Source organism: Motacilla alba, chromosome Z, assembly GCF_015832195.1.
Source record: "Motacilla alba alba isolate MOTALB_02 chromosome Z, Motacilla_alba_V1.0_pri, whole genome shotgun sequence".
In the NCBI taxonomy this organism is placed as follows: Eukaryota; Metazoa; Chordata; class Aves; order Passeriformes; family Motacillidae; genus Motacilla; species Motacilla alba.
Window position 1 is genome coordinate 27,786,499 of NC_052046.1, and position 25,262 is coordinate 27,811,760.

The 25,262-nt window shown below is 39.8% G+C and overlaps 1 protein-coding gene across 7 annotated transcripts in view; it reads left to right on the top strand.

The window, feature by feature from the left end:
* Window positions 1–9,275: 9,275 nt before the first annotated feature.
* PCSK5 (proprotein convertase subtilisin/kexin type 5) overlaps window positions 9,276–25,262 on the top strand; it is a 222,544-nt gene continuing 206,557 nt past the window's right edge. For 6 of the 7 annotated variants that reach the window (XM_038125785.1, XM_038125786.1, XM_038125787.1 and 3 more), the window contains exon 1: window positions 9,727–9,962. In XM_038125785.1, coding sequence (XP_037981713.1) covers window positions 9,765–9,962 — 198 coding nt within the window. In that variant the 5' untranslated portion in view covers window positions 9,727–9,764. Of the gene's footprint in view, window positions 9,963–25,262 lie in introns of all 7 variants that reach the window. The other variant, XM_038125793.1, reaches the window with a different exon arrangement.

Here is a 25,262-nt window from a genome sequence, read left to right on the forward strand (position 1 = left end):
TATTTTTTTCTGATGACAACAGAGTGATATACAGCTGCGGAGTTGATCAGAAAACTGTCCAGAACCGTAGCTGACCAAGCAACTCAGATCATAAAATTGACTAAGTGAGCACATGACACAGTCCATTGGCTGTTGCTGTATTCCTCTGCCACAGTGCAAGTATCAAGACTGAGTTCCTTCTACTTTTTACTAAAGGTCTATCAGAAATTGCAATTTCTTATTCATTATTTTAGTGCCAGGAGCGATTATATACTTTTTTGGTTTGGTTTACTTCATAGATGGATGAATATATAGATAAAGTAGAAAGTGGCACAAGGTATAACAAAAGCTGTATGTGCACAAAATCTAAATGGCACAAAGTATAACAAAATCTATCTGTGCTGGCAAGTTCTAACTGTTCCTGTAAATCAGAGGGTATTGCTTCTCTCTCTGATGGTACAAACACAGCCCTTCTGGTTAGAAGGCTCAGTCTTTATCTCTCAGGCAGAGCTAGCACAGATTTTAAGGTGCTGTCTCTCAGGGTGACACAGACTGTGTCCAAGGCACATTCCCAGAAAACAAATTGATGATTAAAGAGCTCATTTCCTAGGTATGGTGTCAAAATTAGCTTTTAAATGTCACTCTCATAGTGTGTGTATCTGTGAGCATGACTTGGTTGCATTCAGGAAGCACTCATGAAAGGACAAGGGAACTTAATGAACTGGTATATTGGCAGTGGTGATGAAATATATGCTATACATACACTTACATAGTGAATATTCAAGCTGAGAGCTGTGACTGCAAAACAGACAAAAACCCATTCACTTTCCAACAGGCAAACATCACATTCAGGGTGGCTCTCCACAGTTGCTCTTTCCTTTTAATGAAGATTTTTGCAGTGTCTTTTGGAACTGCTAACTATCAAAACTACACATTCTGTATGCTAAACAGGTCTCTGCACCATATTTATTTCATGGAATAATCTGCATTTTGCAGCATTAAGAAAAACAATGTAAATGCAAAGGGTCACAGAAGCATCAGACTTTTAACAAGTATATGTTAGATGTTCTCATTTGCACTGTTTGCTTTTGAGTTGCTCAGTTGCTGAATCAAAATTTAAAAATACAAATATGTGGCTCTGAATTATCTAACTGAGGAATCAACACAGAAGAGACAAAAAAGAACTAAGGCTGATACAGAAGGGAAGAAAGTGAAGTTTGTATGTGTGCAGATGAACTTGATGTAATTTAGAACCACTGTTTTGTATTTCTTCCAGAATGTGTGAAAATTTTCTGGGAGCAATCTAATCTCCTCATGACCTGTGCCAGTTTAATTTTCTAAGGGCACAGAAAGACAGCAAAAACTGTCTTTTCCATCACTCACAATAAAATCCAAAGCAAAAAGGCTTTGTTTTAAAAAAACAGTTACACAGAAAATGTACTTTCTTGTGAATAGCACATCATTTACAAATGTGTGAGCATTTAACAGCAAGAAAATTAATACACAAAGAGATCATAAACAATATATTAGCCTCATAGTAAAGCTGTACAGTATTCTTATCAGTTATTAAAAAAAATATCAATTTCAGTCTTAAGTTTGACCAGGGGCTAAACTTATCTATCTTTTTTTTTTATTAATTACTTAAAAAAAATATTTCCTTACCTCTTCTTTGTCCTCTGCCCCTGTTTCTTACTCTTGTAATAGAACACAATATAACAGAATCAAAAGACCATCTAAAAATTATCTGTAGATAAGCAACTAAGAATTTACCTAAACCTAAGATGCTTTGTGGCTATAGATTTCACTTGCTAGTTACCACCATTCTACAGCCACTACATTTCACAAAATGAATGCACAGGTGAGCAGAATTGGACAGACAGGAGGCTTATGTACAATATAACATTACCAGAACTTCCTGGGAGAAATGAGTTGTCTGAATTAATGAGCAGCAAAACACATCCAGATCCTTTTTCTCCCTCACCAGTTATTTCCTCCAGTGCTGGTTTACACAGACAAATCACTGTGCTGAAGACTCACCAGTGTTGCAACTTCTGATCCAGAGTTACCATTAACCATTATGGCTGGACTCTGAACTTTGAACATGGACTACCACTTATGGAGCACTAAGTTGCTCTCTATCAGGTAGATATGATACCTTAGTAAGCATTTCTCAGCAATGATATATTACATGCCATCACGGTCAATACTATCCTTGAAAATTTTCAGCTGCAATGGCCCTTGTTTTTCATGGTAAACAGAGGTAAGCACAGAGAATAATGTCCCATGAGTAGTATCTACAGAATAAAAGTCTTGGGGGATAATGAAGGGGAAAAATGATGAGCTGGACAAAAAGAGAAGAGAAAAATCTTCCCAGCAGCAGAAAGACAAGCAGAGAAGAAAAGGCAGATTGATTGCAGTTATGCGGGGAAAAAAAGAAAATTGAAGAAAAGGGTATCAGTATATGAAAAAGAAAATTTGGAAAAGGAAAGTGGTCTCATGAACAGATTACTCTGTCCTTTGCATTAAGTCAAAGAACACAGAGAGACCTTGACAGAAACTGTCAGTACACCTCTGCTCTTTAGCAGGCAGAGCAGAGGCATATGCAGAGATGCGCATTTCCTCTATTAATTTTAACAGAAGCACCAGAATTTTAAATTCCTTAGTAAAGTGACACAGTAAAATGAGTTTCTGAGGTATGCAATCAGCATCACCGCCTTGGAAACAAACACCTGCCACTCACAATATCCATCTTCGTAGCTGGCCCATTCTTTCTGGTGTCTCTGTTTCTGCCCTCCATTTCCTTTCAGACTTAAAATCTGAAAGGATATATCAAACATAACTAAATATTTTCCCATTTTTGTTTAAAACTAATAAAAATGAATGAGAACTTCCATTTTTGTGGTCTTGGCATTGGTTTAATTACTACCACAACAGGGTAGAGCGCATAGAGGTTTCCCTACTCTTCTGATTGGTAAACCCTTTAAATTCTTCACTATTCAGGAGCAAGTAAACTGGTGAATGGTATCTTAGGAGAAAAGGCTATGCCAAAGGTCTTGCCTTGACCTCTCTGAAGAGAGAATTATGACTGAATTATAAGAGAATTAATTATTATTCAATCACCTAAAAACAGAGGATGTATGTCCTAACGCACCCTTTCCCAACGTGTTCCTTGCCTAGGACACAGAGTATAAAAACTGGCCATAATTCCTAAATGACAGGCTGATGTTCTTACAGCATCCTTTCCCATTAACAAACTCACCACTTCCAGGTCACATCTTCTGTTAGACACTGGCTGTAGTAAACAAGCTCTTTTTCAATTCAAGGATCACCAAATTACACTGAGCAAGTTTCATGCAAAGAAATGCAGGCATATAATACAAAGGAATTATCCTGTGTGGACAGCAGAATCCCAAGTTAAAAGGGATTACTTTTTTTACTATTATTTCTATTATTTCTACATGTTTTTCTGTGCAAAAGGTCCTCAGGTTTTCTTACAGATTAAAGACATGACCTCTGCTTCCTCTCACAGAAGAGGATAAAGAAGACTAAATGTAATCCCACTGTCATCATGAAGTTAGTTACTTCATGAACATACCATGACAATAGGAGCTTCATGGAGCACCTGAACCTAAAGATAAGGGAACAAGGACTCAGAAGATAATTGCATGTCTAAAGAAGCAGAATACCAGCTATACTTGTGAAGGGTCTACAGTAGTCTCTGAGAAGGATTGGGGCACAATTGGAACCCGTCCAACCAGAGCTCATGAAATGAGAGCAGGGCATGACAGAACATGTGAGATGAATTTTTTTCCTTCAGGTAAGGACATTTAGCTACTATTCTTTAATTATGTTTTTGAAACTGAGTTGGATTCTCACTTGCCACTGGTCACTCTTTTTAGCAAGAATATTATCTGAGCCGTATGCTACCAACAACATATCAGTATAAGAAAAGAACAGTAATATTTGATGGCTTCTATGATACTATGACAGGAAAGGAAAATCCTACAGATTCTTGCAGTACAGCTGAGTCAATTTTACAGAATAGGGTAGCTACAATAATTCTGACTCAGGGGACAATTTAGGAACAAGTTAGCTGGAATGTTAACTCCAGTGAACTTGGGTGAAAAAATGCCTCATCTTCCACATGAATCAATTCATTCAGATAAGTAATTTCAGAAAAAAACCCCCAAAAAACCCCAAGACTTCCCACCACCATATCAAAGGGCCCTGTGGTATTTTCCATAGCTGAAATTCATAGCTAAACACTGGAAATGTCATTTTTATTCTTACTTTTTCCCACGTATTTGAGATTCTATGATTGAAACTTTACAAGCCAATGAGAAGCTGGAGGGGGAAAATGTGCAGTTCTTCTGAAAAGAACTCAGGGTTCACTGTTACAGGATGCTGTGTCAGGTACTGAAGACAGCTGAAAGAGATTCCTGCTTCCACCATCCTTCTTTCCTCTCCATGCCTTAGCCATTCATTCTAGCTATGCACTGTGTGTTACCAGTAAAGTTAGTATGTCTATTGGCACTGTCAACTAGATCTCTGGAAAAAAAAAAAGAAAAAAAAAAGAAAAAAAAAAGGAAAAAAAAAGAAAAAAAAAGAGAGAAAAAAAATATACAGGAAAAATAATAATGATGGTTTAGATTAAAGTCCAAAGAGATGCATTTGCACAAATGGGAAGATAGCAAATAAGTATGCTGGCACAGGCATCAGTACAAGAAGTCTGTTCAGATGGTGTAACTAACACTAGCATTGTTTCAAATTATGCCTGCCAGTATGGTCATAACTATAATGAGGGGAGAGACATTCTTTCAAATAATTACAATAAACACAATTAAAGATGTAAAGGTAAGAGTGACATTCTGTTCACAGGGTGAAAAATAGACAATGCATCCTTATCTATAAAACTAAAAGGAAATCCACATAGTGCCTGAATAAGGCAGTATCAGTCCAATTATCAGTGACCAGGAAAAGCCCAGACACACACCTATTCCTAGATCCAGACATAAATGCTACTGCTTTACTACCAACAGACAAGAAATAAAGGATCATTCCCTTTGATTCCTAACATGAATCACTGAGCTTCTGACACTGAGCTCAGGGAAAAATTGAGGCTTGGCCTGGAGCACACCCTGACAGAGGCCAAACACCCATCCCAATTTCCTTCTGTTCATTGCTTTGTGCTGCCCCAGCTTCCTTAGCCCAGTTTAGTACTTTTACCTGTCCTGTCTCTCATCTCCTCTACATTCAGGACAAAAGGCTTTCCTCCTTGGCATTCCCAGAAAGTTCATTAAAGTCTGCTGTCAATTATGATGTTCACTCCCATAGAGGCTAACAAGAACTGGGAAGAGAAACAAGAGGTCATGCTTTGCTGTGGACTACACACAGGGTTAGGTATACAGATGCTATATTCTACACACTGGGAACAGTGAGAGGTATCCCAGTGAGGGGGGGGTAAGAAATCTCAACTATTTGGCTGCTGAATGTAAAAAAAGTGTCTAATGTACAGGTGAAAACTCTCACTCAAAATTTGGACCTAGAAAGGTGGCTTTTCATGATAACAGTGAAGCACTCAAAATATTTACCCTGCTTCAAAGGATAAAGAGACAGGTATTTGTGAGGAAAAAAACCTGTTAATATACTTGATTATCTGTAAAACCAGTGTTTTATTAAACCAAATTAAAAACCCCAAAACTTAGTTCAATTCAAAAGCATATGATGTTAATATCAGAATGTTAATATGATGTTAAAATCAGAAGCAAGCTTGAAGCATGGAAAACTGGAGATCAAAGTACTGTGTACGAGCAAATTGGATCATATGGTGGCTGGTGTCAAGTGACCTAGCTGTACTGTTTATAAAAACCAGTGAAAACAGTTATGCTTGAAACTAAGGAAATCTAAATCCTCCTTTGGATTCCAAAACTATCTATCTTTCTAAAGCAACCTCTAAACATCTCCTTGACATCTCCACTCTTTGGAAGTTTCCCTTCTTTCATCTACTATGGTCCAGACTCTTCCTCTCAAAGGCTGATGAACATATATTCCCAGTTTATTCTTAAAACAGTTCGTGTTCTGGAATGTCTTCAGGGGCCAGCACATCTGCTTGCAGGACTTCTTCCTGGAAGACACTGAGCTGCCACTTTCCTTAAATTTATATATTCTATGTGGTTCCCTCCTTAATTATGACTCTGGGGTGCCTAACACATCTCTGGAGCACTGATCTGCAAAACATAGAGGAGTTCTAGAAAGCTGACATGAAGCACAGCACAGTAGAAAGTCTGCCAGAGCTGGTGGGCCAGAGGGATTTTCAGGCTGAGAATGAACTAGAAAGGAAAGAATAACTTCAGGACTAGGTAGGCAAAACAGCAAAACAAGAGGCAATTTGAGCACATAGGAGAGAAGCAAGAACAGCCACTGAGGTCAGATTCTATATCACTATTGTTTGGGATTAACAACAGAAGAGGGATTCATGGATTAGTATTAATAAGTAAAGGACAAGAGAGACACCTGTGGAAATTTGCATTTTGAGCAGTCAGACAGATACTGACTTTTGCCATAGAAGAGAGGCAAGAAGGGAGTGGAGGGGTATGTGCGTCTGTTAACAAGAGGCACCAGTGTGACAATAATGATGAAATGGAGCAAATTAGTGCCCTTCCCAAGAGGAGATAAAAACTTTTCCTGTAGTGTACAGACAGACAAGCTATCAAGTCTCCCACAGAGTTCAAAAGCAAGCGTAGCTAGTAGCTACATACAGTCCATACACAGCAGGTACACTGAATAAAACTCCCACACTGCTGCCAGTCCCCTCAACTCCCCTGCTATACTTACTGCTTGGCTCTGTCAGGAAGGAACAGAACATGGCACGAAGGAGTTCTCACTTTTTTTTTTTTTTAGGGGGTCTAAGGAGTAAAGTCCCTAGGGATTTTGCTATGATTAGAATTCAGCAAAACTTTGGAGTTCATATTGAACATATTCAAATGTTTCACAACACAACCAATGTCCAAATGCTCTCACACTTGCTATAATTGCCATCTAACACAGTGCCCTCAGCAAAAAGGACTATCATCACTGAAAAAAATGCCTCTGTGGACTACACCCCTCCTCTTCCAGAGACTGTTTTTATGTATAGTACAATTTTCACAACATTTTTGTTATGCTGTGCAATATAATGCAGCCTTACAAAAAGATACTTGGAGACAATGATGTATTTATCATATCAACTGATTCCTAGTGGCTTTGGTGCCTGTGTATAAAACACCATCAAGTGAGACAAGTTGGAAGTAAGTACCTGACAGTATGGCTTTTTCTTTGTAATGCACACCTTTTGTTTATCATCTATAGCAAAAAATATGGCAGTCAAAATAACAGTAAAATGATCCGAGAAAAGACCAGAAAATAAATTTTTAATTTACCGTCTTCAGAAAAACAAGCTGGGGTTGCATAAGGTTCAGGTTTTGTGACCCATGGATTGCTATTTACTTCTATAGGGTGGATATTCATGATTAAGCATAATTTAAGCTCTCTAGATATAGGATAAGAGCTGACTGTGTAATTATCATTGAACCAATGAATAAGGAGGGCTAATTGCTGCAGGATATTTAATGTCATATTCAAGGATTCTGTATTTATGAATATTAGCAACAAGGTGTAACAATCTGGTCCTAACAGCTACAATTCATATGAGGGCCTGCTGAATCCAATGAGAGTGTTGTCTGCAGTAACAATAGAACAATTTACTCAACAGTAAGCCACCATTTGTGAAATCCTAGGGAAGGCAAGCCATGAGGTCTTAAATGTACAAAGAGAACTTAACAGTACATGGGAATATACTGAGAAAATTATCACGCAAACTACAAAAAAAAATACTAAGAGAGAAGAAGCAATCTCTGGCAAATAAGTTCTTAGAGACACCAAACAAACAGGGAAGCAAAGATTGCATTTTCCTCCTTTCTACTCTTTAAAAACTATCAAAATATGTGGGAAGATGTTAATCACCAGTATAATACCCATGGGTGAGGGAAAATTAATGAACCTAAAGCAGAGAATCACCTGAATTGGAAAACATAGCTTTCCGTGTTTTAATATTTCTACTTTTCAAGGGAACAGCTGCTTTAATGGTAGAGATGTTTCCTCCATGTTTTGGTGGAGGAAAAATGGAACTCCATGTTATTCTATGACCTTCTGTAAAGTATGTAATTTCTCATACTTCAGTAAAAAAGAGAGTGACAGCTGCCTGACTGACAAAGTCAGTCTTTGCTGACAGTCACCTTTGCTGACACCTTTTTGTCAGAGAAAAAAAGTCACGAATTTACATTAGTGCGTTGCAATGGTACTTCTAATGTCCAAATTCCTTCAAAACTTGCAAGAGATCCCCACAGTAGGTCCATTGGATCAATTATTTGAACTTTCAAGCACAACGAAGTAGATCTACAGGTAGTCCGAAGTTATTATGGTGGCTCAAATGCTTAGACCATTAAACAAGATTGGGCTGGAGTGGACAGGAGTTTTCTCCCACCCCAGCCAGGCAACAGCCTGAGACAGCTGCTGACGACCAGCAGCATCTTCTCTAAGCCCAGAGGTGCTTTGTTTATGGAAGCAGGTTGCAGATCTGTGGCAACGCTGCATTGGGACATGGACGAGGGAGCAGTGGGAGCTCTGTCTTCTATGTCTGGGTCTGGAACATCAATCCTCCAGCAAGGCGGCAGCGACCCACATTTCTTTTTGAAGGTGGTGACCACGGACAGACAGGCTGCATTAAACGACGATGTATGTGAAGTGTGGCCAGCAAACGGGCACACGGTGGCTACCAGAGAGGCAGCTGTGGGGCTGTTCCTGTCTTGCCTGGTAGCCGGTAGTTTCTCCTGGGGACGGCAGGCCAGGGCAGACCCGGCCTACCAGAGCAGCTTGGGCTCACCCACGGCCCCTCCTCGCCCTGGGCACCCCGCGGGCGCAGGGCCGGGAGGCCGCCGCCGGTGCCGAACACGAGGCCTTGCCGCAGGCCTCGCACCTCGCCGCGTCTCCTGCAGCCCCGCCGGCGGGGCGGCGGCCTCCCGGCCCGGCGGGGGGGCAGAGACAGCGCTCGGGGCGGCGGCTGACGAGAACAGCAGTAGCCCGGGGCCCAGGAGCGCGCAGATCGAGGCAACCCGGCGCCGACTCGGCTGCCATTTCCCCTGGCCTTCGGCGCTGCGGGAGCGAGGGCGGGGAGCGGAGGCGGAGGAGAAGGAGGAGGGAGGGGAGAGGGAGGTGGCCGAGTCGGAGTGCACTGAGGCTCTGAGCTGCCAACACTCACACATCGCCTGCCGCCGCAGCCGCGCTGCTCCTGGATTCCGGAGAGAGGGAGCGAGTAGAGGCGAAGAAAAGCCGGACGCGGGAGAGGAGGCAGAAGACCGCTGGCAGGGGAAAGGAAGTCAGAGAGGAGAGAAACGTAGAGGGAGAGGAATAAGGACCCCTCCTCCCCGCGGAGAGACGACTTCCCACGTAGCTAGGGGTAGAGGGAGAAGCTGGCGCTCAGGAACAGTGAGAGAAGCTCTCACAAGCAAGTTACTTAATCCCAGGAGAGCAGCGGGAAGAGGGCACAGCAGCAATCACTGATCAGAACCACTGTTCCCAGCCCCTCATCATTTAACCCGCGGGCGGTTCAATGCACTACTCCAAGCTCTTCCTAGTTTCTTCCTCGGGCTAACTTCGGAGGGCGTACCGCCGGAGCGGCCCGGAGGGGAGGACAAGGGCCTCGGAACAAGGAAGGAGAAGTTTTGTGGGGGTTGCCTGCAGAGGAGAAGATGGGCTGGAAGCGCCGCTGTTGCTGGGGTGGCGGAGGCGGCGGGGACCTTCTGTGCCGGCTCACCCTTGTGCTGGGGTTCCTGCTGCCCGCCTGCAGGACGCGCCTCTACACCAACCACTGGGCTGTGCGGATAACCGGGGGGCTCCCGGAGGCCAACAGGATAGCGAGCAAATACGGATACGTCAATATAGGACAGGTAACGCTAGTCACAACTACTTCCTAGCGGTCTCCGCCGCTGCGGCCGCCCTGCGCCGCTGGGGCAACAACAACGACGAGGGCAAGGGACAGGCGGCCCCGCTGCCCGAGCACGGCCTCGCCGCAGGCCCCGCTGCCGCCGCGGGGCGGTCAGCGGAGCCGCCCCGGCTTCCCGCCGCGGGCCCCGGGAGGTGATGCGCGGGGACAGGTATGCCGGAGAGCTTGGGGTCGCGGCCCTCCCCTTCGAAGCCAGGTGTGAAACGGGGCGCGGGCCAGGGAGCCGCCCGCGGGGCGGGAAGGGGAGGGCATCGCCGGGGGGCGTCCCGCCGCGGCTCTGGGTGCCGTCTCGCTGCGGCTGAACTTTGCGCTCCGCGGCGAACAGCCTCTTGTGTCCCCTTTCCGAGTTGAAAAGCGCTGGTACAAGACGAGCTCGTCCTGCCGCGAGCGCCGGTCTCGGCGGCAGCCAGGACGTGGCGGCCGCGGCCGCCGGCTCGCCGCGGAGGGCGTCCCGACCCCCGCGCTGGCGGGGCGTGCGGAAGGAGGAGGTGGCAGGGTGTCCCGGAGCGGCTGCCAGGCGTGCGGCTGCCTGCGGCGTTTCGTGGGGAAGGAGAACACAATGGTGGGGCCGGGGCAACACCTGGGCTTGGCTAGATCCAGACATCACCACGTCAGAAAATTCTTGGATACAAGTCAGGTTCAGAAACTGCAAGTTAGCAAACACCTGGTTCTCACTGGATCCCATCACACTGAAAAATTCCCCTCTTCTACAATTAGGCACAGTTATCTTTGAAATGTCCTAACATCACTGCTTCTTAAGGAGTTTATACTCAGTGTTCTAGGCTTTCCTCGCAGTTGCTCTCAAAATCCAAGTTGCATATGTCGGGTTTACAAGGTGAGCGGGTGAGTGCCTGAAAAATAAGCAGTCCTGTTGCATGCTTGGGTGCAAACATTCGAGCACATTCTTTGTAGACAGTAGTTTATTCTACATAAATTGAAATGTTAGAAATGAACATTTACAGGTACAGAAGGCTTCCTTTTGTACATGAGATTTACAGAAACGCAGCTGTGTTTACACTCAAGACATTTCATATCAACCAAATCAAAGTAAGACCTGATTATTATTGGGTTTTAAAATGGGTTCCTGCTTACTACATCATTGAATCAAAAGTTTAAAGTACATCTCAATGTTCCCACTCATTGCAAACCTGGAAAAGACAGCTGTGTGGTCAATTAAGATAAATAATTTACATGAGAAAAGCTGGAGAATGTCACTGGGGTAGCACAAAACATGATGTGTAAGGATGCAGTTTGCTTAGAAAAACTGAGCATCAACTTCTCTCAGGGAGCACTTAAGCAGGCAGGCAGCACTACTTCCAGCTGGAGGCACTAAAATTTGGGAGGAAGATTGTATGTCAAAACTGAAGTACTACTTTGGAACTACAGTTTAGGAATCAAATTTTTTTGCATCAGCTTTCTTTTTAGTCTTACATGTTTTTCTGCTCAAGATGTTTGTATTCCTATCTAGGCCCTTATAGTTCCAAAATTAGCAACTGTCAGTTGCAGGATGTGCCTTTCCTCATTTTTTCTTTTGTCAGGCTGGCTGGTCAGCTCAGAGCCTACCTTTTTGTACTTTGCATATGTAAGCCCCATCTTGAATTAAGGAAAGAGTGTAGAAAGCCTCTGTTGTTTCTTATGTGTCAGTGAAAGTGTCTATATACAGCTATAAAATATTCAACTATGGATAATACAGATTAGGTCTACAGATGAGAATGAGAGAAAATAGAGACTATAAGTAATTGAAAACTGGAAAATACTTTATTAGGTATATGGATGAAAAAAAAAAATGGACTGTGTGTCTAGTTAAAGATGGGTAAATGAAGTAAGGTATTAACTTTTGGAGAAAGGGAATCCGGAACAGTTTGGACAGATGCGGTGGACTTGCCCATAGCGAGCTTTTTTCATAGATCTGGAGAAGCGGGAAGATATTTGACACAAAACAGGAAGTTCAAAAAGAAGATAACAATGGGGCATAATCTTCTGGTTATTACTGAGTGACAATTGCAAGCAATTAAAAAATTTATTTTGTGTGAAATGTTGAAAGATATTTTCTTAGCTGAATATGCTCTGAAAACAAGAGACACCAAGCAGAATTTTCTCATAGAGTTACACAATAGGCGTAATGTTTTGGTTACTTTAAATTTATGAGCTCATCTTTAAAAAGAAAGTGCAAAAATATAAATTGAAATTCCGCTGCAGCTCGTCCAAAGGACCAACTTTACAAATTATCCAGAAAAATAACCTGTTTAAAATATTCAGGATAGAAAGTAGCGAAACTTTATAAAAATGAAAGTTGCAAACCAGGAGCATTCTGACGATGGTAAATTGCATGATTAAAGCTGCAGGAAACGGTGGGAAAGAAAACTTCGGAAGGGCTTATTTCCGCTGGCTATTCTGTTAATTTTGTGTTTGTGGAAAAATGGTGTTGAAAGGTGCATAAAGTTGATCAGTGGAGACAAGATGGTAGACCTAGGAAGGCTCTGAATTGTAAATACTGGCTAACATCCCTTTTCCCAGTTTTTGTTATTTACTGCATTCCTGGTGATGGGAGGACTTTAACTTACTGTTTTTTGATGCTTGTGAGATTTGGAGAATATCCAGTTGAGTCTTGAAATACCTCTTCAGTAATTTTCATTGCCATGACAAACCTGCAGAGGCTTGCTAAGTGACTGGACAAGTCAATCAGAAATAGATGGCAGAAGGGGCTGTTAAAAGAGGCCTTGAGATGACCTGCTAGTGAGCAATTGAGAACGCTTTCTCTCACACCTTCTGGTAAACTTCTGTTGCTCTCAGACTTCTGTGGTCTTCATGTCTTATTATGAAAACTCAAAACTTTAGCTTCTCTATTCATTGAATAGAGGAATTTTCCATTAAGTTTTAGGGAACACAGCACAACAGAGAAAGAATCCTCTTTAACTCTATGTTTTTCCAGGCTACATGTTCTATTTCCTGTTTCCTACAATTTTCTCTGACATACTTCTTGTTTATCTTGTATTTCCTGTATTACCAATGAGAGATATGTCTTCTGTGTTTCACTGGACTTTAAAAATTACACAAACATGTAATATGAGGACTTAAATGCATAGAGTTGACTTCTTTCCCTCTTTTCCAATGACTTACCCTTGAAGGGCAATTAGTAGTTTCTCTAGCATGTAAAAGGGTTGCATTGTTCTTTTTGCACGGGTCTTCCAAGACAGTGGTCTGGACTTGCAAGCCCTCTGGGACCGTGATAAGATAGTGTAACATAAAGCAGCCAGGGAGTTGTTCCAAGTTCCATGCTGGATGGAGCAATTTGGGCTACAGTGCATCCCCCAGCACTTTTTTGTTGGCTTGTTTTCTATTTCACAGTGGCTACGCAAAGCAGATCTTAGGGCAAAGCGTACGTCACTGACATTCAGGAACATTTCTTTCACTGCTGGCATCTGTCAAGGGTTGTAGCATTTTGTACAATTGGTTTAAATAGTGTGGCTATTTGCTGTCATCAGGTGCCAGGAGTTTGTTGTTCAGGCAGTGGATTTTCCTTTAAGGTTGAGGAGCATAGGAAAAACAAACAGTTGGTACCCCAAAGGTGATGGAAGAATGGAAGAGATAAAGATATCTGTGGTTGCAACAAGGGAGAGAAATGCTCCAATAATAAACTTCAGATCCTGTTCTTCCTTTCTTCTTTCTTAATTCTAGGCAAGAGCTGAGGATGGGTGAGCACTTCCCCACATCACATCTTTCTTCTCCTGATAGTGTTCTTCCAGGAATTTTACCTTTCTGATCTCTACGAGAATTGAGTAGCCTATTCCCTGCCCTTTGCAAGTGACTGTCCACCCAATCTGACTGTCCACTACAATTTTCTTTGTGCAAAGAATAGACACTATTAGCCGAAAGGCACCTAAGTGTGCTGAGCTTGAGCTGTGCCTCAGGAATCACAGTAAGATAAACAGATTTGGCTTTTTAAATAATGTAAATGCTGATATCAGTTGCCAGTAAGTGTTTTGTGGTGCAGTTGCCAGTAAGTGTTTTGTGGTGGGGTTTGTTTGTTTGTTTTAATTGGGAGTATTGGTTTGAAGACAGCAGATCACACAAAAGTTTAGTAAATAATATTTCAAACCTGTCCATTTCAACACTTCATTTCAAATCTGACATTCCTTTGGTGTCACAGAGAAGATGTTGTGTAACAAGGTCAGTTGATAGAAAGAATGGGAGGAATGGCTGTTTTTTATTTTCCAGATCTATTCCTGATAGAAGGCAGAAGTAAATTCTGCAAGCTAAGTAGTTCAAATTGCAAGACAAGGAAGCAGTTAAGGAAAAAAGGAACTTAATTTGAGATAAAAAGCCTAAACTAAGGTGGTTGTCTTCAGCAAAGGAAGGAGTTTGGTGCCAAAAGTCTCCGCCACTACAAGGATGCCTCAAAAAAGCAAGATGATAGGCCTTTGTATAAAGTTCAAGTACCCCACAATATAGGTGGATAATAGAAGAATCATACCTCTTAAGAGCCTGTGTGCTCACAGTATTGCAACAGAGTATGCCTTTCTAAAATTTAATACCTGTAATAAGTTTAATGAAGTCCTGAGTACTAAGGATACAAGTATCAGGACAATGGTATTAAAAGAATTAAAGCTAGGTGTACTCCAAGTTGTATGCATATTCAGATATGTAAAGTGGGGTTACACAAATACACCAAGGAAAACAGAATTTTCTCTTACACATAGGAGGAAAAAAGTGCATGAAGGGGTGGTAGAGAATAATCACTGGTAGACAAATATTTGGAAGATGTAAGTTCTGAAAAAAATTTTTTGCAAATGCTCATAATGCCACAGAACTGGTACACCTGAACATATTGGAGTCTACAAAGGGTATACCATGGCTATTTCTTCATATTTAGTAGTAGTTTTCTCATCTCTGCAGTTAAAAATGGGAGGGAGAAGTGAGAGAGGGCAGATCATAGTTCTAGTAAATGTGAGCTTTTCATTAGGAGCTTGATGAAGAAAAGGAATGGTTTCTGATCATAGAGGCAATCTAGTAGTGTTTGTGTGTTGTTATAAAATGAGGGAAGATGATAATCTTGTGTAACAGTATAGTGGTCAAACTACTACTACTATTGTGTGATGATTTTTTTGTTTAAAGCCCTTAGGCAAGCAAAAACGAAATTATATTTTTAGGAATAACAAGTAGTTGCAAGCCCAGTTTACAAATGGCAATGTTTGTGCACACCGCTTCTCTCAATCAAAGTGCAGAAGTGGACCAGACTGGGTTAAATGGAAGAACTGGAAGAAATCTCTAAAACATTTTGATGTAAATCCATGGTGCATGATACCTCTGGTATGACAGCAGTCATGTCTGGTATGACAACCTCTGACTGACAGTGGCTAAAGCTGTAGAAATGAGGGGTGAGAGGGAAATCACTGCAGGTTGATTTGTCCATTGCAGTGCCTTTAAGGAAAACCAGTTATGCCCGCATGTTTCCTGGCAGATATATAACCAATTTTTGAAGGTCTTCAGTAAGGAAGTTCTGCAATGTCAATGGAGCTAGTGGTTTTAGTGGTCTCTTATACTCTTTGTCCTAGTGAAGTCAAAACTGTATTAGTCTTTCTGCAATTCAAAGCTCGTGTTTCTTGTTTCTCTATGAATGTAAAAAGTAGCAACATCAGAGAAGTTGTAGCATTTCCCTCTTCCAGACTTTTATGTTTTCCATCCAAGTTCAGTCCTTTCCTTTGTTTTATGTAAATGAGGTTTTCACTGACTAGTCTTGCTGTTTGACTCTAGTCTTTCTAAGATGATCCTCATATTGAGCGAGGAGCTGCCAGAGCATTACAGATGAGTACAGTATAAGGATTCCTTCAGCTGTCCTCAGGAAAGCGCTCCTATTTATGTAACCCATTACGGCATTTGTCTATCCTGTAGCCATATGACATTCTTGACAGAGTTCAGCCTGTGATCTGCTACGGTTCACAGATTGATTCTGCCAAATTCCTAGCCCATTGTTCTCCAGTCTGAATTTATTCATTAGGTTGCTATTTATTAGGTGTAGTACTTTGCTTATGCCTTTGCTGAATGTTGTCCTGCATTTCCAGACCATGTGTTATGGTGCCAGTTTGTTTTGAATTCTGTTCCTGCCCTGTAACACACTAGCATGTAATCTCTGAGTCTTTATGTATCTTAGTAGGTGTCTTTTCTGTGCCAGTGTTCAGGTTGCTAGTTGAAATATTGACCAAAACAATTTCAAGAGGAATTCTGGCAGGTAATTGTTTGCTGTAATAAATAGATAAATCACTCTTACTTACGAAGTTTTGACCTACTGTTCCATAGTTTAATTCTGTGCCCTGCTTCAGGAATTTGGTACTATTACTCCAGTAGTACTTGAAGATAGAGAAAGTTTTTATTTTACAAGGTATCTACTAAAAATAAACATAAATAATATAATAAATATAAAAAATATGAAGAATATTGGATTGGACAGAATTATGAATGATACGTACCTTAAGGTGTTCATAAATGGATTTTTGACCCCAGTCCTAATTTTTTTTTTCCCCAACTAAATTTAGTCATGGCCAGCGTTATATATCTGCTCTTGTGCTTAAATGGTTCATCTGTCTCTCTATGAAATTTTCAGGGCCAGTCTTTATTTTGCTTCTGTTTCTGGTTTCCTATTTGAAGATAGGAGATAGACTTCCCACTCCTACAGTCATCATAGTTGTTGTGTTTTGATTGACATCTGTTTGCCTTGACCAGAAATTATGTCTTGCTTGTATACAACCTCCCTACTCCTTTGTACTCTTTTGCCATAAATAACGTTTGTTGTCAGGCAAGACATTTCCAGTGTCCTATTTTCTTGTTTTACAGCTGTTCTGTGGTCTGTGATTGACCAGTATACCTTTCTCTTCTCCTCCAAATAATCAATTCTAAAATCAGCAAGTGCGGAAATACATGTCAACCATACCATGTGGTACTCTTTGTCACCTGCCAAACACAGGAAAAGATACGATCAAACAAAATCCTGCTTGCCAAAGATACATACCTTAAGACAGTAAGTGTTTATTTGGCAACATATTTGGCCCAATTTGATTGATATTTGCAGAATGAAAAACTGTTTGGAATGAAACATTGGCAAGTCCAGCAGAGTTTGAGAACTACAGAATGAAGTCCTGCCAGAACAGCTTGTTGTGGACATTCCTGTGGATTACAAGATGTTGCACAATGGAGGTGAGATTGTAAAAAGCATGTTAATCAGGCAAGAGGGAATATACAGTTCTAAACAAATAAATAAAGAAAAATTGTATGCATAGACTCTTCCAAAGAGAAGAAACCTGATCCCAAGGGGGATGGCATACTTTTTAATAAAGGATAGACATCAGGCCCGTCTTTGCTCAAGTTTCTTTTTTTTTCCTTTTTGTTTTTTTCCTTATAGGCTATTTCTGTGCCAGCAGGGAACAGACGTCACTTAGGTTTGTGTTCTGGGGTCAGATTGGAGTTAAGAGATGCTGCAAGCCACTGTTAAAACATGTGCTATATATTTTATTCAAATTAGAACAAAACCAATGGGTTTTGTGTAAGAGTGCTTAGAAGGCAGTGAAGTGTTAGGAGAATAGTGCTGTGTGTCTGAAAGTCAAGCCTAGAATTAGATAATATTGTCCTTTTAGAAATAGAGAGTTTAATCAGTATGTAGTGATACTGAAATCAGCTTGAAAGTAAACTTTCTAACACAATTCAAAGTGTTAGAATGCAAGCATTCTTTATTACAGTGCTGGACACCTTCAGAGGATTTTTCCTCCAATTTAGTGTGTGTTGTGAAATTTGACAACAAGGTCTTTATTCCATCATGATTATACATATTCATTAGAATGTACTTCCTAGCTAATATAAACTTCACTTCTCCTAGAACCAATTTACAGGCCTCCACCCCTTACTAGAAGACGTTTGATGGTCCTCGAGTGTTAAATAAAACGGTCTCTGGTGGTTGTATTCACTGAGTGCCCCCAGTATTGTAAATCTTGCCTGGAACTTCTCTGAGGGCATGTGCAGTTTTGATTGCTTACTTCTGCAAAGACCTTTTGCAATGGGTTCCTAAATTATTAAAACCTGTGGGTGAAGGACATTGCCAAAAGCCTTTTGGAAGTTCAACTAGAGTGTATCTATTTACCCATCTCTATCCATATGCTTGGCCTCTTTTAAGAGCAGCAATAAATTTGTAAGGCAGAATTTTCTTCTGTTTAACTGTTTCCAAAGCAGTGACTTTCTACCCAAGTGTCCCTTAATTATCTTATTTCTTAGTTTCTATTAATTTTTCTAGTAGTGACTTGATCCTCATTTCATATCTCCTTTTAAAAGTTGACATCACATTTGTTACGTAGGTGTTCTGAAAAGTGAAAACTGTTTTTAATATGAGATTTTCAATTACTCTGATTCACTGGGTGTTTTTATTCAGTTATTCCACCCATATTCCTTCAACATTGTGGACTGCAGAATATCAGCTATTGTATCTTGAGTAACTGATCTGACCTGAACTGAGGCAAACAAATCAATCAAACACTAAACTTTGAAAAAAATCGGTTGCTTTTGTGGGTATGCTGCACTCCTATGAGCCAAGCATAAATGAGCAACTTTAAGCTGGGGAAGTGCCCCTATCCCTCTTGGAAATTAGTAGACCCCTTCCCTGCAGGGTTGGGCTGCAGCATAAGCTGTTTTCTCATGAGCAGCTAAGCCCCATCTTGCACAACTGGCAGTTTTACCAATGGGGTGTAGAGTGAAACTAATGCAGATACATACAGAGTAGATGTATGTAGAAGCAGATTACCTTCTTTTGTTTTTAAAGTATTAAGTACTCCATTAAGTATTCAGTAGCAGTTTAATAAAGTCTCAGTAGTCTCTTAGTAAGGACATTGAAAGTGTTTTTGCAGGTACCCAAGTTATATCAGTAAGGTTGACAGACTAGATGTATCCTGTCACCACCACGCAACACAAGCTCCAGCCCCAGCTAGCATGGCAGTATTAATTGTGATATTCTGTACAGTTTTCTTCCTTGCTCCTTTGTAAACAAAATAATTAGCTTTCCATGAATTGAAAGCACAATATCAATTGGATTTTATTCATACCTAATTGAAATAAAAGTTAACTCCCAGAGGATACATGTATGACAATATCTGGACATTTCTGATGTGTGCCCATCACCACATCCTGTCATTACTCCTTTCTGCCTGTCTGATCAGGCTGAATGTTTGCTTCAGCTTGGAGTAGTTTAAATTTCCATTGTCAGTGAACAACACACCCCTACTCCCAGTCAGTTTTAGAGCAGTGCATGATGAGGGTGGCCAACTGATAAATCACAAAACCATCATCTGGTAAAACTGCTAGCTGGAATTAACAGAATTGCAGAGCTTTGTTTTCTATAATTGTTAACTATTCCGTGATCCAAAAGGGCCATGGGCTGTGTTGGCATCAATAAACGGTTCTACCATTGCAACAGACTGCTCTTTTGGAAGCTTTCTTGTACATAAATGCCATTCTAATGGTGTGAAATCTGAGCAATTTCCTTTCTTGCCTGGCAAATAGAAATGTTAATCTGACAAACATACCTGCACAGTGAGCAGTTCTAGTGGTGGTTAAAATTTGTATAGTTCTTCTGATGTTTCTTATCTTGTAGGACTCTGACACAATCTTTCAAAATCCATGTATAAAGAAAATCCATTTATAAAGAAAAATATATAGTTTTATCCAATGCATTGCTGTCATTTTAACTGACTGTCTTTTTCCTATTTCAGTATTTTTGTATCAATATAAGTGTATTAAACAAATGTAGAGTAGAAACTTTTATCCTTTCTCCAAGAACAAAGCACTTTCTGGCATTCTCTCAACCCTGTGGTTGTAAGATTCAGCTCTCCAAATGAGAAGATCACCAAGGAATATTCTTTATATGTGTGAAATAGATAGGGTCTGAGAGCTGTAACTTGTTTATCATTAGTTTTAGTAAATTTAGATGTTTTGTAATGAATTGAGTATCAGATCTCTTTGGCTTGTCTCTGTAGTGTGAAGTAATTTGGAAGCTTAAGTTAGTTCTTAGCTTAATGAGATTAATTACACTCAATCAAAAATATAGGCCTTGCTGGTGTCTAGGTTAAAAAAGGATTAAGTGTAGTTGCCATTAAATACAATAAAAATTACAGTGAATCCAGTGAAAGCTTAATTGAATCTTCCAGCATTTTGAAAAATAGTACAGCAGGAGAGATGTGTATATCTGAATTAATATAAATTTTTGTGTCACTTTTTTTGTCTGTTATTGTTGTGATTGCAAATAGCAACTTTACAGGGAATACTGCAAGACTGTGCCAGACATATGCTGTGCCAGAATAGAGTCCCTTGGTATGCTGTAATACTTCTCAAATCCTTACTAAATATTATGTAGCTGTTTTGTTTCTTAGTTTGAATGCTACATGACGCAAATATTTTTTGGTCTCATTGACTCACTTGTGTTTTGTTTTGGTGTATCTTTAAATGCTGTCAAAGAGAATTTTTTGTTTTCTTACTATTAAACTGTTACATGAACAGATGTTGCTCTAGTTGTCTTATCAAAGTCAGCGGGCTTACATATATAGGGCTAAATATAGAATGCTGACAAAGCTTACTTTTACACAAAAAAGTATAAACTTTTGTACAGCTCTAGCAATAACCAAGTAAAATAGATGAATATATCAGTAGCCTGGGGTTCTGGACCAGTTACATGCTTCTCTATATTTGGTTAAACATGTTGTACAGAGCGGGAGATACCAGATTTTGCTGGAGTACAAAGTTGAGGAAGTGTGATCTGAGTTGACTGTATAAGAGGGTTGGATTTATTGTGTACACACCCCACATAGATGAACGTAACTCAGTCTTAGGTATTCCCATGAGTCACTTCTTTGGTAAATTATATCAGTAATAGAAGAGGAAATTGCCTAAATCGAGTCTCATGAGAAAGTCAGTTCAATGAAAACATTGTACTTCCTATGACCAGTAAGAGCTGAATTCAGATTTGTAAGACAAAGTACAGCATGAAAAGGTTTATTGCTGGCAATATAAATGTTCGCTGTAAACAGTATGACTAGTGTAAGTCACCACATTAGTCATTTTGAACAGTATAAATTCCCTTGCTGTTAATGTGCTTAGGAGTTTTATATTGATGTTTAAATAACTGGATGCAGATATAACAGTATTTCTGCTGTTGCAGAAGAACTTCCTGGTTCTTAAATCTTTTACTCATGCAAGTAACCCCATTTGGTTAGACTGCTCTTGATTTATACCTCTGAAATTCATTAGTTTCAACAGTTATTTCTGACTTGCAGTTTTGTAAGTGAGAACGTACTTGATCCCATGGGACTGGGTAGATGTTTGCAAGTTTCAGGACGGGGATGATGCCTAAAATATTTCAGAATCAAGATGTAAAAGGAAATGAATATGCACATTGTTTCTTGTGACACTTGTCTGGCAGTAGTTTGTTAAAAAAATAAAACCTATAAGCTAATCTTTATGCTGCTCACATGAATAAAATAGCCTGGTCAGAACTTTGTCAAGCCTTGTTCTTGTGCTTTATTATAATTACATATATGACAGCATAGGTGAAGAAATGTTACAAAGAAACCACAGTCTTCAGAGCCTGGTGTAGCTAGTAATGTATGGTATAAGGCAATTCTATTTGTTACTTCAACAAACTTTTATGGCACTGTGTCCTCGTTTTACATTTGTTTTCTGATGGAATATAAAATAGGATTGGAAGTCAATAAAATAGAGGCAAAGCTCACTTCAATTAATGAAGTGTATAATTTAGACATTTTAAATTACAGATTATTGAGTCGGGAAAGGGAGAAAATATTTCAGAAGGCAGTGGCAGTTTAGTTGACTAATTGAATTAATTAAAAATTAAAAAATATTTGTTTCCTTTTTGATGGCTTCATCAAAATGATGACTGTGGCACTGAAACAAGCATGACCATATTGCCTGACGGCTTCTTTGTAGATAAAAAATATGTTTGTTATGACTTGAACTTTCAAATGCACAATGACTACATTGAAGTCACTTTAAATCCTGCAGTGGTTACTTTTGTTTGTTCAGCATATGCTTTGTTGCACTCGTTTTTACTTGCAGAAACAAGGTGGTGACTCACTGGGGTTCACAAAAAGGGGCATAAACTACCAATTTATATTATGTTGGTTTTTGTGTTGAAAAGAAATGATAGAAAAGATGAATGAGAATGAAGGAAGTAATTTATTTCCTTTTGAGCATTTTAATGAAAAATTTAATGTTGCCTGGAACTGAAAGCCCATGGTCACAGGTTTGCTGTGTAACATTGCATTACTTTATTTGACAGGGATGTGAGCTTCCCAGTTACTGCAGTGCTCACAAGGCAAAGCTCACAGTTGCACTTATTAATGCCTGTAATTACTGTACTTGAATTTTAACATTTCACATGACAAATGTGGAAATGGCTTTCTTCACCATCTCCCCCCAAATGTTTTAGGCTCATACATCTGTTGAAGTCTACACTTCATAAAAACCCCTCTACCACTGTCTGTCCAATAGTTAAGGACCTGTGTTCATTAATTTTTAGCTATTTTTTGAACATTGTTCTAATAGTGACAACCTGTTTATCAGTCCTAGAAAAGAGGTGGATGAAACCCTTACCGACCTCCAAAGAAATTTTTCAAGTACTGTAGTGACATTTTTTCAATTTAATGCTTGAACAATCAACACAGTGTGCAATATGTCTTCAGCTTCTCTATTTTTATTCAGTCTTAACATCACTGAGGGCATATTTGTATGCCCTCATCTGTCGGGGAGTGTTCAAAGGGTGCTAAGACGCAGCATAGCTGAGATATTGTCCTCTCATAAAGACTGATGCATGTTCTTCTCAGAGCTGCAGCTGCAACAGAGGAGGGTAGGGGTCAAGCTCAAGCTCTGCTTGTGTCATAACTTTTGCAAAGAATATGTATTTACTGGGGGTTCCTGTTGCCTGAGGCATGTAAGGCTTTGCTGCTCATCCTTGTAGGACTCAAACATCATTTTCACAGGGTCTTTATTCAAGCAGCTTTTCCTTGGCTTTATTTACCTGATGGGTGTCTTTGAGATTTCTCTTTTTATGATTTGGCTTCAGTATTGTTTTTTTACCTGCACTGTTAGAAGTAGCACCATTTTCAATTAAATGTGATCAAAGCATATTTTTATTTAAAAAAAAGATCAGTCAACCACTCCCACTTTACAGAACTCAGTAAGGTAGAGAGTTCATGATTTCAATAACAACCTCGTGTATAGTAGTGCAGATTGAATTAATAAATCTTAGTGTGGTCTAGCATGTATTAGAATTAAGGCTATGATACAGTTTGAATTTATTCTTTCTAATACCTAAATTAATCCTACCTGCTGATTTGTACTGAAACTTGTTTGTGTTAGAAACTTTCTTGGTTTTTTTAATGATATAAAACACTTGATATTGCTATTTAGTTGTTAGGTTTTTTCCTCTTTATTTTTCAAAGTAATTCCATGTGCTAAATAAGGTTACCAAGAGAGCACTAAAGTACTGTAATTTCAAAAAGCAGAATTTCCTTTGACAGTATTGTTTTAAAATACAAATGTACAAAGTAACCTTTATGCAGAAAGTGTGATGTAGGAAGCTTTTTCCAATTCACCTCAACTTTTAAAAGTTACGGATCACATAGGAGTCTCAAGAGGAAACATAATTCGGTTTATGTTGCTAAATCTATTTTATAATATCTTTTCAATACAGCATTTCTCTGTATATAAAAGTAGAACTTTGATTTTCAAAAATAGTTTAGAATAACTCTAACTAGGAATTTAGAATTCCACATTTAAATGTAGCTTTTAGTTTTAATTAAATTTTATTTTAGAATTGAGACTATAAATGTAATTGAGTTATATTCTGTAATGTAGTAGAAAGCCTAGAAAAGTAAAATTATGAGAGTAACTACATTTATAGAGGTAATCCCAAATCAAATTTACCAACTGTCTTGGTTTGAGACAATGGGCACTCTGAAATGAGTTACATCCCCCGCCTTGAGTCCAACCAATCCCTTTCCACCAGTAAGGAACAAGATATGAGTAGATACAAGTGGAAAAAAAAAAAACAAACCTGTTTAGTAACAGAATGCCAACAGGCAAGGGAAAAAAAAGTAAGTAACTTTTTGACAACAAACTGCTGAATCTCACAACCCCCAGGGAAGGAACAAAGAGAGGCCTCCCCATGCTGGAAATGCCCTTTTGCAAGACGTGTCCAGGTGGAGGTGGCCACCTGGCTGGAGGACAAGGGGAAGATGATGTCACACCTTCCCTTCCAAGGTGGCACCCTCCAGACAACCACGTCTTTCCCTCTGGAGCGGGAAGCAAACAGACTTCAGCTGGTTTGACCAGCAAGCACCTGTGGAACTCAACCAAAGTCAGCTCAAAACCACCAAATGCAGCCTCTCAGAGATGAGCAAAACCCCCCAAAAATTAAAAGAGAATCCAAAAAGGGAAGACAAAACCTTTGCCTGAGCAAAGGCCAAACAACCCACGAAGCATATATCGTGCGGCAAAGAACTGGACGCTGCCCCTGAGAGAGGATTTTAAAAATGCCCATGACAGCATTTCCAGGCACACATGCAGCATACCTGCCTTGTGGGGTCTTACAGTAACAATTTTGGTCATAGATAGATATGGACTACAATAACATAACTGTAAAAAATCTTAACTTTGATACTGAATTAGAATGATAAAAAAATTATAACCGACCTCAGATTATCAATGTGTTTTAATCCTACTAGCAAAGGCATATGAAAATTAAAAGGCTGGAGTTCATTTTTCAATTGAAAGAATTAATGTGTCACTTTACTCTTAAAATAAAATACAGCAGCATGTAAGTAACACCAGTGACAGTATCTTGAAGAATGTAAGGCCAAGCTACTTTATTTTAATGGCTGTTAGTAATTTTTGGCATTAGCTATTTGAAAAGCCAAACTAGCTCCAGGCAAGTGCCCAGACAAAATTTCTCCATTCAAATGACTGAAACATAAGTGAAAAATACAAAAGAAGGCTAAAATGGTGTATTTTAATTCAGTAAGGTGATATGCTTTCTCTCTATTTAAACTGAACAAGGAGAAATGCCGGTAGTTAAATAGTAAAGTGTTGTGTTCCTACCATGTTGAAGAGATGCAGTGTGATTCACTTCTATGGAATTGTGATGTTTCTGCTGAAATACCCATGTGGGTTGTTTTTAACTTCACTCTTTTGCAGTTTT